The sequence below is a fragment of the Galleria mellonella genome, unplaced genomic scaffold (assembly GCF_026898425.1).
Source record: "Galleria mellonella isolate WM207_F2 unplaced genomic scaffold, CSIRO_AGI_GalMel_v1 utg424, whole genome shotgun sequence".
Taxonomy (NCBI): domain Eukaryota; kingdom Metazoa; phylum Arthropoda; class Insecta; order Lepidoptera; family Pyralidae; genus Galleria; species Galleria mellonella.
In genome coordinates, this window is record NW_026442097.1 from 3682328 (window position 1) to 3699616 (window position 17289).

Consider the following 17289-nt stretch of genomic DNA (forward strand, 5'->3'; position numbering starts at 1 on the left):
TTGAAAACTTATAATGCTATTGTTGTATTCTATTGTTTAAAGTTTTGTTTGTAATCTGTTGATGTACCACAGAAATAAATAAATATATAAATAGGTTTATTACTGGTAACACGCATTGGTTAGAGGCCATCATCTTTAGATATAGATAGATAGATACTCTTTATTGTTTCCTCCATAAGATTACAATAGTAGACTTATTATAAACACAAACCTTATCGTTAAGAGCGATCTTTTCCAGACAACTTTTGGATGGAGAAGACAAGAAGGCACGAATGTTTTTTTTATTCAACTTCGAATGGCAAACAAGCTGACAGCCCACCTGATGGAAAGTGATAACCGTCGCCTATAGACATGAACAATACCATAATCAGTAAATATATTTATTTCAGATAAAAAAATAATTTTCCAAATCGGTTTACAACTGACGTAGTTAGAGGTAACAAACATAAAAGAAACAACAATAAAAGAAGAAGAAGTTAAGAACAATAAAAATACTCACTTTCACACTTATTATACTAGTATTATTAAAAACTAGTTGTATCCCGCGATTTTACTCGCGTGAGTAAGTACATGAAGTATCCTAAGTTAGGATACAATGTACTCGTGTACCAAGTCTCTTCTAAATAGTTTTTGACAATTAAAAAGTTATAAATATGTATTCATCCATCGTTTTATAGCATTTTGTATGTTATTCTTTAGATTGATACACCTTTTTTATTTATGAACCTAATGAAATAAAACAAAGGCTAAATGTTTTGTACTTCTTTTTACTTTTTTCTACGTTTTGTACTTATTTTTAGTATGAAATTTGGCACACTTGTAGTTTATATAGAGAAAGAGTGCAGAATAGAAATATTTTATTTTTAATTAAGCATAAAAATCAATTAAAAAAAAAAAATTAAATCACACACTTTTTTATTACACACACTTCCATGTGTTTGACACACACACGCATATATATGTACTCTTTTGTTTATTGTTAAAGTCTGTGGTCAAATCGAGAATAGATTAATATTGTTTGTCTGTTAATATTACTTGTCTATAGTCTTACTGAATGTGAAACATAACCATAATAGATTCATTTATTACAATATATGTTATGGTCGAATTTCGACCACGGAACGACCACTAGCACTCTATAATTTTATTAAAATATACAGATTTAATAAGTCATCAACCTCGCGCGTACTTAAAACAATTATGACATAGGATTGTATTACAAATGTGAGTTTAATGAGAGTACACATAACATGAACACATTTACTTCACTACCAGGAAAGCAACGATGATTTTTAAATGGATTTCGAATAGCGACTTTGACGAATCTCAATGCGTGCATTTGTAGTTCGTAGGCGAGTTAGTTACAGCTTAGATAGAATTGGTTTTTTTTAAACAACTTAGAATGGCAAAGAAGCTGACGGCCCACCTGATGGAAAGTGGTAACCGTCGTCTATAGACATGAGCAGTACCATAGACATAACAGAGTATACTGTTTCGCCCATGATACCCCCCATGCGTTGCCATTCCTGGGGACTCAGGTGTTATTCCTCTGTACCCTGTAAATTCGCGCCATATCCCACCCTTCAAACCGAAACACAGCCATGCAAAAACAACTGCTTCACGGTTGAAACACGAATGGGACAGAGGTACCCAAGCAAACGACTTTTGTACAAAGTCTCCCTCTGGTGCATTTCATTAATTTATTTATATCCTATTCGTAGAAATAGATCACCTGCGCTGATTTAATCGGGGGGAAGGGATTGTTAGTAATGGGGTCAAATGACCATGGGCGGCGGTAGTCACTTACCATCAGGTGAGCCGCATGCTCGTTTGCCCCCTGTGTTGTAAAAAAAATAGCCCCATTACTAGCAATATACTCTGTCAGGCCGACCTCCACGTGGTTCCCTCTGGAAACTATTGTGGCTAATTCTAGTTGAATTCGTCAGGATGGGCAAACTAACCTGCCTTCATCCTCATTAGTCATCTATCATTGATGCCCCGCCAGTATATACCGATAGTGGAGACGGAGTTACCATACCATTATCAGCCATTAAAAAAAAAAAGAAAAAAAACCTGATTTAATCCTCACCTTTTATTACTCACTGATGCTTCACCAGCGTATACAGATTGTGCTTACTTAAAAAAGGAAGCGTTTCTCAATTGGGTGGTATTTTTTATGTTTGTTACCTGATAACTCACTCCGTCACTTATAAACCTATTTGGAAAATTGTTTTTTTTTTTATCTCAAAGGATATGCTTTCAGATTGGTCCCACAGAATTTTTATCAAAATAAGTTCAGGAGTTTAGTTTTTAAAACAAAACAACTGTTTTTTTTTTTATTCAAAATAACTGATTTATCCCGATTGAAGTTGGCTTGTTTGTGTTTACATTCTATAAATACAAATACATAGATGCATATCTGTCACGCCTGTCTCCCATTAGGGTAGGCAGAAACAATGGAACGCCAAATGCTTCGATTCAAACAAACCTCTTTCGCTTCTTCCACATTCATCAATCTCTTCATACACGCTCGCCGGTTACGGGTACTTTTAATTTGGCCCTTCTTCAGCACGTCGCCTATTTGGTCAACGTACGTTCGACAAGGGCGGCCCCTACCGACATATTCCATTCCGAGTTAATTTACAATATTATAAAAACTTTACAAGCCTTTGTCTGAAGAAGGAATGATTTGTATTTTTGTGTGTATGTTTGTAATGAACAAAATCAAAAACTATCGATTACAAAAATTCTTTCACCATTAGAAAGCTACTTTCACCCTGAGTAACATAGGCTATAATTATTGTTAGAAAAGATTAAGGGTCCTTACTAAAACTTTAGTAACGTAACTCAAGGTGTAAAAAAATGCTATAAAATATCTTTCGTCGCGTGCGCTGCGGAAACTATCGGTGATAGAACAAAAGTATGTTCTACAATAATGAAGAAAATATCAATAATTACAAAAAACTTCGCGATACTATATGTCCGACTATTATCGTTATGTCACAATAACCACTTTTTAAAATGTTGTAAAAATGTCCACCCGTGCGAAGTCGGGACGGGCCGCTAGTAAATTATATTTCATTTTTATTTTACAGTTTTTATCTTTCACGTGTCGTGTTCATAACGCAAAACGGTTATGGATAGCCACTCTTGACTTGCCACTGGGCTCCACTTAATAAAGTATCTAGTAATTAACATCTATATAAATATGTTGCCAAGTAGTAATAAAAGGCTTATATTCAGCAGTAGGCATATATATATATATATATATATATATATATATATATATATATATATATATATATATATTTGTCGTCCTCCGTGGCGCAGCGGTCAACACGCCTGCCTGCGACGTGGAGGCCCCGGGTTCGATCCCCGGCCAGGTCATGATGGAAAACGATCTTTTCCTGATTGGCCTGGGTCTTGGATGTTTATCTATATACGTATCTATTATAAATATAGTATAGTTGAGTTAGTATCCCATAACACAAGTCTCGAACTTACTTTGGGGCTAGCTCAATCTGTGTGATTTGTCCGTATATATTTATTTATTTATTTATATATATATATATTTAAACTTTAACGCACAGTAAAATTCTACGTATATTTGGCGGACTTAACACCGGACGTTGTTCTCTACCAGTCAACCATTGGGCGAACAGAGAAATAAGTACGCGGTGCATTATTGAATAGAGGAAATGTAAAGCAATACTTGATATATTTATATAATATAAAGATATAATTAGGACTTTAAATAAATATATACATATAATAAATACATAAAATATTACTATATCAAACAAGTAACTGTATCAGAGGATCAAATAACAATCGATGATTCAAACAGAGTAACCAGCAAGACTTTTTTTCTTTTTATACAACTTAGAACGGCAAACAAGCTGACGGCCCACCTGATGGAAAGTGGTAACCGTCGCCTATAGACATGAGCAGTACCATGCACATAACAGACTATACTGTTTCGTCCATGATACCCCCCATGCGTTGCCATTCCTGAGGACTCAGGTGTTATTCCTCTGTACCCAATAAATTCACGCCATATTCCACCCTTCAAACCGAAACACAGCCATGCAACACAAATGGGACAGAGGTACCCAAGCAATCGAGTTTTGTACAAAGTCTCCCTCTGGTAAATAAGACTAAGTTTATAGAGAAAGTATTCGTTTTTTTTTATGAAAGACGTGCGCAAATATTATATATATATATATATATATATATATATATATATATTACTACATCTTCTCCTGCCTAGTATATTAGATTATTCTCAATTGTTTTATTATGTATTTCAAAATTCTTTTGTGCTTTCTTTTGATGTTTTATTTTTATTTGTTGTGATTTTTGTCAATATTTTGTTAAGAATTCTATTTACACTAGACATACTATACACACACACATTCATTACTCATAAAGAAACGATGGGTAAATTATTTGGTTTTGTCCTTAATAATCGATTATTTGCGCGCTATCCTCACTTGGCCGCTTCACGTTACTTTTTCATAGCTGTGGCTCATTGTATGTATTACATAAAATATTTTCTTTTTTCTAATTATCCATGGCATCCTTAAACCTATTAGATGAAATTGATAACTCTTTTAAGATAAAGTGCCACACAATACCAATACCTGAAAACTGTTCCCAAGTGATTTCTAAATATAGTTTAAAAATATTAAATGTAAATATTAGAAGCTTACAAAAAAACTTTGATAGCTTTCTTGTCATTTATAAAAGACTGAATATTGATTTTGACGTGATGATTTTCAGTGAATGTTGGTTAAATGAAAGTTCTACAATTAACCAAATACGCGGTTATACTTCTTTTTGCTCCAAAAAATACATAAATAAGTCAGGCGGCGTTGCAGTGTATGTCAGCGATAAGTGGTCCTACGTACCGTCTGAGCCAGATATAGAGGAGGCAAACTGTGTTTTGATTGAGGTTCCGAATTGTTTTAAATTGTTGGCTGCATATAGATCTCCCAGCTTTCTAAATCCTTGTACGTTTATTAATTCACTTCGTTCGATTTTGATGGGGTTTGCATCCACTTCATGTCTTATTTTTACTGGTGATATAAATATAGACATTCTGAATTCGGAAATAGACAATGGTTCCTCTGAGTACCTTAATAGTTTAACGGAATGTGGACTTATTTCCAGCATCGACACAGCAACTCGCCAAAAGACTTGTCTAGATCACATTTTTGTACCAGCTAAAAGTAGGGCAGAATCTGTCGTGTGTTCTGCTGATCTTACGGATCACGATATTACATTAGCAGGAATTATGTTAGAGCCTCTAAAGCGATTTTCTCTGAATCGTTTTAGGACTAAAATTGATTATTTTTCACTTAAAACTGACCTCGAAGGTATAGATTGGTCTCCTGTCGTAAACTGTGAAAATCTTGACAATGCTGTGACACTATTTACATCTGAAATCACTAATGTAATATGTAAACATTCAAAAACCTGGAAAGTCAGTCGCTTAAAATTTACTATACAACCTTGGATGACGCCTGGTTTGATAAGGTGCTCCAAATATCGTGACAAACTGCACAATGATTTTCGCAAGGATCCTAATAACCCTATGAAAAAACTAATTTTCTCAAGATACAGAAATTTCTATATCGGTTTATTAAGAAGACTTAAAGCTGATTACTTTAATGGACAATTGAGTCAAAATAAAGGTGCACCTAAAAAACTTTGGAGCACTATTAAACACATTACACATAATTCCGTTACTGTGTCAACACCTGAAGAGCTAACCAGAACTAAAAACACTGTTACGGAGTCTCTTAATTGTTGCAACTCATTTTTCTCCTCTATAGGATACAAGCTTGCAAATAATATTTTGACAAAGTTAAGTGAAACGCAGGAATCGCTAACCAAAAAAATAAAGTGCACTTGTGCTCCAAGGAATTCGTTTTTCATGTATCCCACTGACGCTCAAGAAATCTTAAATGATATAAGCACTCTGGATTTTAGTAATGCTTCTGGTTTTGATGGTCTCAACAATAATATATTAAAAAATATTGGCCATCTCATTGCGAGCCCGCTAGCGTCAATATTTAATCGAAGCATTTTGTCAGGATCTTTCCCTCAGATGTGGAAGACAGCTGTGGTAGTTCCTGTGCATAAAGGTGGTACTAAAGATGATCCCAGCAATTATCGTCCAATATCACTCTTGCCAGCATTTTCTAAACTTCTAGAGCGCATTATACACAGACGGTTAGTTAAGTTTCTAGAGGAAAATAAAATCTTGAATGATAACCAGTTCGGATTTCGTCAGGGTAAATCGACTGAGAATGCTGTGACGCTTCTGATGGATACTGTTGTCGATCATCTGGATGAGGGACGGTGCTGTATTGGTGTCTTTCTTGATCTTGCCAAAGCATTCGACACTGTTTCAGTTCCTATGCTTTTAAGGAAACTTGAGAGTTACGGCATTCGTGGTATGCCTTTAAACTGGTTTAACAGTTATTTGTCGCAAAGAAACCAATGTATAAAAATAGGTGATAAAAAGAGCGACTTTGAATGTGTCACCTTTGGTGTTCCACAGGGAAGTATACTAGGTCCTATCTTGTTTATTTTATACATTAACGACATTTTAAATACCCAGCTACAAAATTGCAATATAATATGTTACGCAGATGATACAGCTTTAATTTTTCACGGACGTTCGTGGCAGGAAACGCAGTGCTTGGCGGAATCTGGTCTTCAACGAGTGTACGAGTGGCTAAACCACAGTCTCCTTACGCTGAATGCCTCTAAAACTCAATTCATGTGCTTCCATAAAACGGCTGCGTCCCGTCCTCCTTCTACATTGTGTACTCTCAAGGTTCATGCAAATAGCTGTCGCCTTTCTAATGGTAACATCTACACCAATTGTAGTTGCAGTCAGATTAAAAAAGTTGGCTCATTGAAGTATCTCGGTATTGAATTGGATGAAAACCTGAACTTTAAGAATCACATATCAAATACTATTAAACGGGTTCGTAAATTGATCTATATTATGAAACTATTGCGTGATGTTAGTGATGGCCCTACCATCAAAATAGTGTATTTGGCTTTATGCCAATCAGTACTTAATTATTGTCTACTGGCCTGGGGTGGTATTGCTAAGTCAAACCTAATAGCTCTAGAACGGGCTCAGCGCGCCGTTTTAAAGGTTTCACTAGGAAAACCGCGACGTTACGATACGAAAAAATTGTATGAGGAGGCTCAAGTATTGAGTGTTCGAAAATTGTTCATTTTACGAGCGACCTTGTACATGCACAAATATGCAATGAACCTCCCTACATATAATGTTATGTTATCAAAACGAATTTATAAACTCCCTGTCATAGACGTAAGAACAACTTTTGCACAGCATTTCAAAAAATATCTGTTTCCACGAATCTACAACCAAATCTCTAGACTTATTGATATAAAAGGTAGCCAACTTTCATTTGCAAAAAAACATGTTCATAAATTATTGATGTCTTGGTCTTACGAGAATACTGAGAAAATCTTAAGAAGCGCATTGTGATTTATGGGACCGAACTAAAAGTTTACGACCTTCACATATAGATATACCCAAATGTTTACGCACTAACTTACGCACACGCACACACACGCACACACACACACACACACACACACACACACACACACACACACACACACACACACACACACACACACACACACACACACACACACACACACACACAAACACCTATGCATATCCAAACTCACATTCAATGTCACATATTTAAATTAACCCTGTTCGCCGCACTATAACTGTTAAATCTCTAGCTTTGACTTCCACGAGACAGGCTTTGCCTAGTGTGGGGTCATAGTTATATTGTACTACAGGCTAATTTTGTTTAAGTAAATAAAGTTATTATTATTATTATTATTATTATTATTATTATTATTATATATATATATATATATATATATATATATATATATATATATATATATACATACGTGTATATGTATATATACATATATATATTTTATAGATACAAACTATATAATTTAGAACACGGAAATGTGAGTCTACAAATATTTTTTTTCTCATAACAAACACGATTATGATCCGCAAAAAATAACAGCGTCTTTAATAGTCATAAAAGGTCTATGGTTAACAAAAAAAAAAAAATAACAATATCGATTCAAAATTAGCAAAGATATTATGCTATGAAGATAAAAAAGTTAGCGAACAATGTTGAAAAACTCTTCCTTTTGGAAATCGTTTAAACAATCCTTAAAGACAAATGTAATAAATTTCCATAATTATATTTTTTTACTATAAATGTGACAGTGCTGATTTTAATTTTTATATAATATAATTTTTTTTTCCTATATAATTGTAAATTTGTGTACCTCGATAGATGGCGTTGATCATAGAGGACTTATATTGTTTTACCATCCATTGTTACCTATGTATCACAAAATAAATAAATAGATATAATCCTACTTCTATTTTATAATTATAAAGTGTAAACATTTTTTGTATGTTCATATCAGGCTTTGACTGTTCATTGTTGAACATAAGCCTGCCCCTTTAGAGGTTTTGCCAATAATTGCCACGCTTGGTAGTCGGATTGGCAACCGCAGTCAGTATTTTCATTCATTATTCATCATCATCTTCCTACCCTTATCCCAATCATTTGGGGTCGGCGTAATATGGTTTTATCCATATTACAAAAATATTTGGTTTTTAGTTTTACAACCGGCCACCTGCCTGACGTCAACCCTCTTTTTCATTCATTATTATTCAGTATTTATTCAACGTGTTTTTGTTTAATGGGTGAAAATGGAATTCCCCCTAGCACGAGCGGGGTGTAACCCCGGAATGGGATTGTTAGCAATGGAGTTCGACATTATCATCGCCCTATCAGGTCGACCTCCACGTGGTTCCCCCTGGAAACCATCGTAAACAATTCTTGTTGAATTCGTCACGATGGGCTAACTGACCTGCTTCATCCTCGCCTATCATCCCTCACTGGTGCCCCACCGGTGTATACCAAAAGCGCGGGTGGGGTTACCATTCCATTATCACTCATTAAAAAAAAAACCAGCCCGTGCTATCGATATACACCGACGAGGCACCAGTGGAAGATTATAGGTAATTTTTTTTAATAGTCGATAATGGATTGGTGACCTCGCCTGCGCTATATGAGCTACTAGCAATATACCCTGTCAGGTTTTTTTTGATGGGTGAAAGTGGTATGGTAGCCCCGCCTGCGCTAACGGGATACGCTGGCGGAGCACCAGTGACGGATGAGAATGAAAACAGGCCATTTAGCCCATCATGATGAATTCATCAGGAATTAACCATGATAATTTCCAGGGGGAACCGCGAGGAAGTCGACCTGGTTGGGTATATTGCTAGCAATGGGATTCTCAGTCTCCATTACTAACAATCCCTGTCCTCCCACCTTGTCAGAATGACCTCTACGTGGTCCCCCCTTGGAAACCGTCGAGCTGAATTCCACGTGTATCCATCACGATGGGCTAACCGACCTGCCCTTTCATTCTCGCCTATCATCCCTCACTGTTACCCCGCCAGTGTATACTGTTAGCGCAGGCAGAGTTACTATTCCATTATCATGCATTAAAAAATCTTTTGCATAGCGATTTATAAATTAAATTAGTTATATGAATTAGCATTTATTGTATTTAAAATACAGTCCATGTAACTTATGGAGACATATCTGTGTTAATGCAAACTGTGCAGTAAGAAAATTATTTATTAAGACATTTATTAATTGCCAATTTAGCATTGCACGTGAATACTGGGTTAATATGTCGCCACGCCATTTCTATCTCGACTTCCTTTGTTTGTTATTTAATATGTAAATTCATATTTATCTCGTAGTCTTCATCATCATCCCACCATCGTTGGTGGGAATGTATGCAGGTCAGTTAGCCCACCATGATGAATTTTTCCCATGCCGAGGTTTTCCCAAGACACTACAGAATGGGGTTCTTCAAAAGGGGGGTAAAGAGGTTTCTTCAGGGTCGGCAACGCGCGCGTAATGCCTCTGGTATTGCAGGCGTTCATAGGCTACGGTAACCGCTTACTATCAGGCGGGCCGTATGCTTGTTTGCCACCTCAGTGGTATAAAAAAAATGAATTGGGAAAAAATAACCATGATGGTTTCCAGGGGAAACCGCGTGAAGGTCGACCCGAGAGGGTATATTGCTAGCAATGGAGCTATTAGACCTCATTACTAACAATCCCTCAAATCATCATTTCAGCCAATAACTGTTCACTGCTAAACATAAGTCTTTCTCCTAAAAGAAAGTTTTTCCAGTAGTTACTAGGCTTGACAGGCAGTTCGGCAACCGCAGTTATGCCTTTACTGATGTTTTGAGACGCTTCTGCTAAATCTCTCGTATTAATTGTCAGTTATTAGTAAATTAATAATCAGTAGAAATAAACAATTACTGACTTCGTTATATCGATTTATCCCGCAACATACTCGCACTGCAGCCACCTTTTACCTTCGTACCGCTCTCCATCGCCAGGAAATCCATCCTCATACCTTAGAACCGGAATGGTCACGCACAGACCAATTTTTGAAGAGGTTCCTCCCAGAAACACTTAGGTTGTGAAATTATCTTCCTGCTAAGGTTTTCCCTTGAGACTACAGCGTGGGGTTCTTCAAAAAGGGCGTATTAAGGTTTCTTAAGGTTTTCGCAACGCGCGCGTGACATTTCTAGTGTTACAGGCGTCCATAGGTTACAGTAACCGTCAGGTGGGCCGTATGCTTGCTTGCCACCATAGTAGATAAAAAAATACATTACTCGTAGATAATATAGCTTTGTATAGGAAAAAAAAAATTAAAATCGTTTAGTATTTTTAAAAATCTAATACATAGATAGATATATAGATAGATAATTTATTTGCATGTATATCTGTTGTGGCCAAAGGGAATAGGGTAACAATAAAATAATACTAAAAGATTACCTATACAGTAAACAGACAGATGTGACAGTCTATCTAGCAGACAAATGGAACATAGAGGTAACTTGCTGAAATATCTAACTTTTGCCTCACAATTAAGATTTTTTTTAAATTAATTTTGAAGCTAGACTTATCAATCTATCAATCAAATCTCCTCTCTTTTCAACATTTTTTTGATGTGTGAAAATGGTATGGTAACCCCGCCCGCGCCAGCGGGATACGCTGGCGGGCACCAGTGAAGGGTGAACGATGAGAATGAAAACAGGCCAGTTAGCCCATTATGATGAATCCATCAGGAATCAACCATGACAGTTTCCAGGGGGAACCGCGTGGAGGTCGACCTGGTCCCATTGCTAGCAATATACCCAATATTGCTAGCAATATACCCAATATTGCTAGCAATGGGATTCTCGGTCTCCATTACTAACAATCCCCTTCTCCCCTTCTTTTCAATATTAGGTTAGATCAGGCTGCCTGATCTCAGACACGCGACGGTGTTTGTCTTGTTGCATATGATCGGCTCCAATTGTGCCTGTCATAACGGGCAATAGTTCAAAATCCGAGCGCCGAAACTCGTTCGTAACGTCACGAGTGTACCGTACGTCGAACCTGCCCCACCGCCAAGGTGAATGGTGGCCCACTGACATGGTTTCTCCCATTCAACACCATGGGATTTTGTTCCGTGGAAAAAATATATATCCCGTATGGGGATGGTGACGTCAATTTTCTGAATGGAAATGGGTCAAAATTGATTTGTGTTTTAAAGTGATTTCAATAATAGAATGATCTAAACTCGACAGTTATTTTGTATAGGTATCTCTTTCTAATATAATAAAATTGTAGCTAGACGATGTCTGTATATGGAAAATGTTTAAGGAAAATGGGTATGAGGGGTCTTATTTCTTATTAAGACCCCATATTATATTACTCTTGTAATAGATGTGAAAACAATAATTTATAGCATATTTTTCTATGTACATATATCTAATATAAAAAATTCTCGTGTCGCGGTGTTTGTTACCAAACTCCTCCAAAACGGCTTTACCGATTTTTATTTTCGTGTGCATATTGGGTACGACTGAGAATCGGCCAACATCTGTTTTTCATACCCCTCAATAATAGGGGTGCCCCACCCCAAAATTTTTTTTTGACAATTTTTTTTATTTTTATTTTAACATGATTTAGCATTGAAAAATACATACAAATTCAAATTTTCACGCTTTTACGATCAACCCCTGTTGTTTAATCGCAATTTTTATATGCCGCAATATGGTTGCAAGATGACAATCGAATATAATAGTTGTAGTACGATATATTTTCATATAAAGTTCTAGAAATAATGTATATGGTAAAACAACGTTTACCGAGTTAGCTAGTACACATATATATTTGTCCCGATATTGTATAAAAACTATTGTACCGAATCGGATGCGGTTTTCACAGTTATATTCATGATATTATTATTAGTATTTATTTTAATACCCTATCTAGATATCTTTTTAATTGGTTATCCTTCTTCTAAAATTTATGCATACTCAAATAGTTGACAAAAAGTTGGTATTAGAACAGAATAGAAATAATCTATATTTAAATACATTTATTTACAAGTTCTTTTAATTTGTCACTTTTTTACAAGCTTTTATTTACATTTTCTTTTATTTTTATACCACTGAGGTGGCAAATAAGTAAATGACCCACCCTAAGCAAGCGGTTACCGTAGCCTATGAACGCCTGCCACACCAGGGGCATGTGCGCATGCGCGCGTTGCTGATCCTAAAGAAACCTGTTTATCCCTCTTTTGAAGAACTCCTACATTTGCTTTAATATATTTTTCTATTCATAATTTGTCTATAGCATCGATCGTGTAAAAATTTGGCATAATTTTATAATGGATCTCTTTCTTCTTCTACTGTTTAAACTACTGACAGTTTTTGTCTTGACCTAAACTACGACACTGTATGGTGCCCATAGTCTGACGATGAAGTCATAATACAATTAAAACACATTTTCAACCGACTTCAAAAAGAGGGAGATTATCAATTCGGTAGGTATTATATTTGTTACCTCATAAATCCGTCAATTATAAAAAAAAAAATATTTATTTATTTATTTACACTTTATTGCACAAAGTGAAAAGAGAAATAACAAATACAGTAAATATTAATGAGAAGTGATACAAAAGGCGGCCTTATCGCTAAGTAATCTCTTCCAGACAACCTTTGGGTAGAGGACATTGAGAAAAAGACAAAGGGTAGGTGGCGCACTATTATATAAATATTATCATATACAAACATACATACATACATACATACACATATCCATAAGAATCCTTTTTTATCTGAATTGATTTTTTTTAATAGATGAAAATGAAATGATAACTTCACCTGTACATTCGGTTAATACTGGCGGGGCACCAGTGAGAGGATAACAGTTGAAGACGAAGGAGGGTCAGTTGGTCCACCGTGACGAATTTAATAAGAATTGATCACGATGGTTACTAGAAGAAACTACGTGGAGGTCGACCTGATAGGGTATACTGCTAACAATGGGACTGTTAGACCCCGTTACTAACAATCCCTTTCCTCCCCTACATAAAGATTATTCTATAGAAATTTTGTTATACCAAAATGACTAGTAATATCACAATTGTAGTCGATTTTTTATAGTACACAACCTTAAATTATTAAATTGTTTTTAAATAAACTTGTTTAGTTCTACCAAAGGTTCTATAGCTGAGTTCGTTATTTTTAACCCACAAAAAACATAGTAATACTTCATTATAATCATATTTACCGTTAACTGTCCACTGTTGAATATGGGCTTCACCCATAAGGAAGGTTTTTACAGTAGTTACCACGCTTGGCAAGCGGGTTGGCAACCGCAGTTACGCATTTGGTGATATATTAAGAGGGACGCTTTTAGACTTTGTACAAAAGTCGATTGCTTAGGTACCTCTGTCCTATTCGTATTTCAAACGCAAAGCAGTTGTGTTTGCATGGCTGTGTCTCGGTTTGAAGGGTGGGATATGGCGTGAATTTACAGGGTGCAGAGGAATAACACCTGAGTCCTCAGGAATGGCAACACATGGGGGGTATCATGGGCGAAACAGTATACTCTGTTATGTCTATGGTACTGCTCATGTCTATAGGCAACGGTTACCACTTTTCATCAGGCTGACGGCCCAGTCGACTTTTGTACAAAGTCTCCCTATATTCGTTTTGTCAAAACAAACTGAATTCTCACCGAGGTTTACTACAGCATGAGATTCTTCAGAAAAAGGGATAAAGATGTTTCTTCTGGGTCAGCAACGCCCATAATGCCCCTGGTATTGCAGGTGTTCATAGGCTTTGATAGCCGCTTATCATCAAGCAGGCCGTATGCTTATTTGCATAAATAAAATGGGTAATCATAATATTTGTAATCAGAATTGTATTTAAATAGTTTATTGTGTCTTTTTGCGTTTCATAAATATGTATATAAGTACTTATTATTACAAACATACAAATAAATATTATATTATAATACTGCAAGCCTTTCTGAAACGACAACAATGTCAACAAAGATGAAAAAGATGTATAAGCAATTTTCCCGCGAAAACAAAAAGTAGATAAACAAAAAATATCCATCTGTTGAGGTGCTGATAGATTAATAATGTAAAACTGTCTAATTATCATCATAGATGGCGTTATTTTATATAATCATCGTTTAAAATGCTATTACTTGATGCCTTTAATTTGATTGAGGTTATTGATTTTATATTAGTAATTTCAATATAAATCAATAGATGGCGTTATTTTTAAAATGTCATTTCACATGTACATCCAACCGCCGCGGTATGTGCGTTGAAGTCTTTTCTATGAATGTTATTTAATGTATTTTGTTTTATAACGTTTAATAAATCTTTAATACAATTTGTTTATATGACTGAGACCCGCTAACATATGCCTATAGGCATCAACAACAATATATTTTTTTTTGTTATCATTTTTAAGCAACATACAAAACAAGAGGTTCTTAATTTCCTTACCTTTTATATACATATACATATGTCATAAGCAAATCTATTCGTAGATACGTGAGATGGCGTTCTAAGTTTAAACATTTAATCTTTTAGATGTACTTTAATTCGAAATAATAATCCTTTTTTTGACGACTTCAAAAAAGAATGTCTCATCTTATTTTTTGTATGTATTATTAGTGTAAATAGTAATTATTTCTCAATCGACTTCATAAAGGACAGTCTTATTTTTTTTGTATATTTTATACAATATTTCCGCAAATGTTTTTTCCTATCGAAAATATTTACACCCACGTTGGTTCCTTATTGTGTTGCTGCTTTTCTTAAATATTGTAATAGCCAGAACATTTAGAAATAAGAGTTTTATTTGTTTCTCCTTATCAATATTATAAACATGAAAGTGAATTTATTTGTAGTCTTTTGTCATTTTAACGGCTTAACCAATCACTATGAAATTTTGTATACACATATTATGTGGGATGAAGAAAGATATAGGCTATTTTTAATACTGAGCAGTCAATATATCTCGGTCACACGGATAAAGTCGGGGGTAAAAGCTAGTATCTTATAGACATTGCTCACAGTATTAACTGTCTTATATTTGTAATTTAAAAATGCAATAAAGAATTTATAATTTCATCACCGTACAAATTTTCCTTTTGACAATATATACTGAGTATTTTTAATTAACCTCAATTTTTTCTTGTTACAGGTCCTGTGCCAATAGCTAGAAATATAAGACACTTGCCGTGCATATCAAGAAGAACGGGCCAGGAGGGCCTGTGCATGTTCGCCATAGATTGCCTTAAAGCTAACGGTTCCCATCTGGGAACATGTATAGACAGGTTCTACTTCGGATCCTGTTGTCAAATACCTGATAAGACTCTTCTTCCACAAATAATAGGCAATAATATAGAAGATAACACGATAGACAGTGGAAACTTCGTCCATCCACAAACAGAGGATAAAGTGCAGTCAACAGTTAGTAAAATACCTAATATATTCCCAACTAGAAAACCAACGACAGAGAAAATTTTAACAACACTCAAAGCAGAGACAATGCAAGATAGAACAGAACCTGATTTAGAATTAAAAACTGATGAGGAAACAACGTTAAATGATGGAAAGGTGACTACAGTGGTCACTGTAGAAACTACAACTAGAAAGCAAACCACTAAAACTACTACACCAGAAATAGTAACAGATTTACCAGTTAAACTATCGACATTCCAAACTGTTTCTGGCGATTTAACAAATTCTATCACAGAAGAACCATCTAAAGTTGATTCTTCTGAGGCTCCTAAAACAACTACAATATCTACAACTACGTCTGTGACAAATAAACCCACCAGGAGACCTATAAAACCCACATACAAACCATTCAGGCCATCAAACTTTTCTAGACCTACAATACAAACTACTACTAAACCTAGACCAACAAAACCAATTCTAGTCTTTAATACTACTAGAAAACCTCCATACAGACCACCACCTAAACGGCCATCTACTAAGAAGCCCCTACCTTCACCACCTAGATTAAATATAACTATACTACCTCAATCAACTAGCACTAGACCTGTATTTACTAGACCATCTTTTACTACAATCACTTATATAAATACAACAGTATCATCTACTGAGGAACCGACATCAACAACAACAACGAAAACATCAACTACAAGCACCACAACAACAGAACCTACAACAACCAGAACAACTACACCAACAACAACAATAACAACAACATCGACAACAGAAACCACACCCTTAGCGACTGAAAGGTTAACAGAACCAACTGAATCTGTAACAGAAATAGTAACGTCATCAATTGAACCGTCATCATCAACAACAGTTACAACTACAACAACAACTACTGCAGTTGCTCCAAGTTCGACAACAACAACGACGACAACAGAAGCTCCCTCATCGACATCGTCATCATCAACAACCACAACAGAATCAGTAAAAATAACTACGTTGGTTGAAGAATTAGTTAGTGAAAAAGAAACTTTAAAACCAGTGAGAACAACTGAAATCCCCTCATCAACCGTTTCGTCATCAGTATCATCTTCATCAACGGATTACCCACCTTTGGTGACATGGTCTACTATAGATGGTGTCACAAAAGCTCCAGAAAATGCGACTACAGCTTTAGATGGTAAGTCTAACATATATTTTTTATATCAAACTAATTCATTGCTAACACTATTTTATTTATTATATTTCCCACGATTTCTTTCACGTGAAAGCTATGGATCTACCACGAAACCTAATTCCGAAACTTCGGATCCAATTTCGT

General features: G+C 35.5%; 1 protein-coding gene across 2 annotated transcripts in view; it reads left to right on the top strand.

Moving 5' to 3' along the window:
• LOC113518520 (serine proteinase stubble) overlaps positions 1 to 17289 on the top strand; it is a 71693-nt gene that overhangs the window by 25263 nt on the left and 29141 nt on the right. For both annotated transcript variants that reach the window (XM_052898359.1, XM_052898360.1), the window contains exon 3: positions 15703 to 17148. In XM_052898359.1, the coding sequence (XP_052754319.1) occupies positions 15703 to 17148 (1446 nt within the window). The remainder of the gene's footprint in view (positions 1 to 15702; positions 17149 to 17289) is intronic.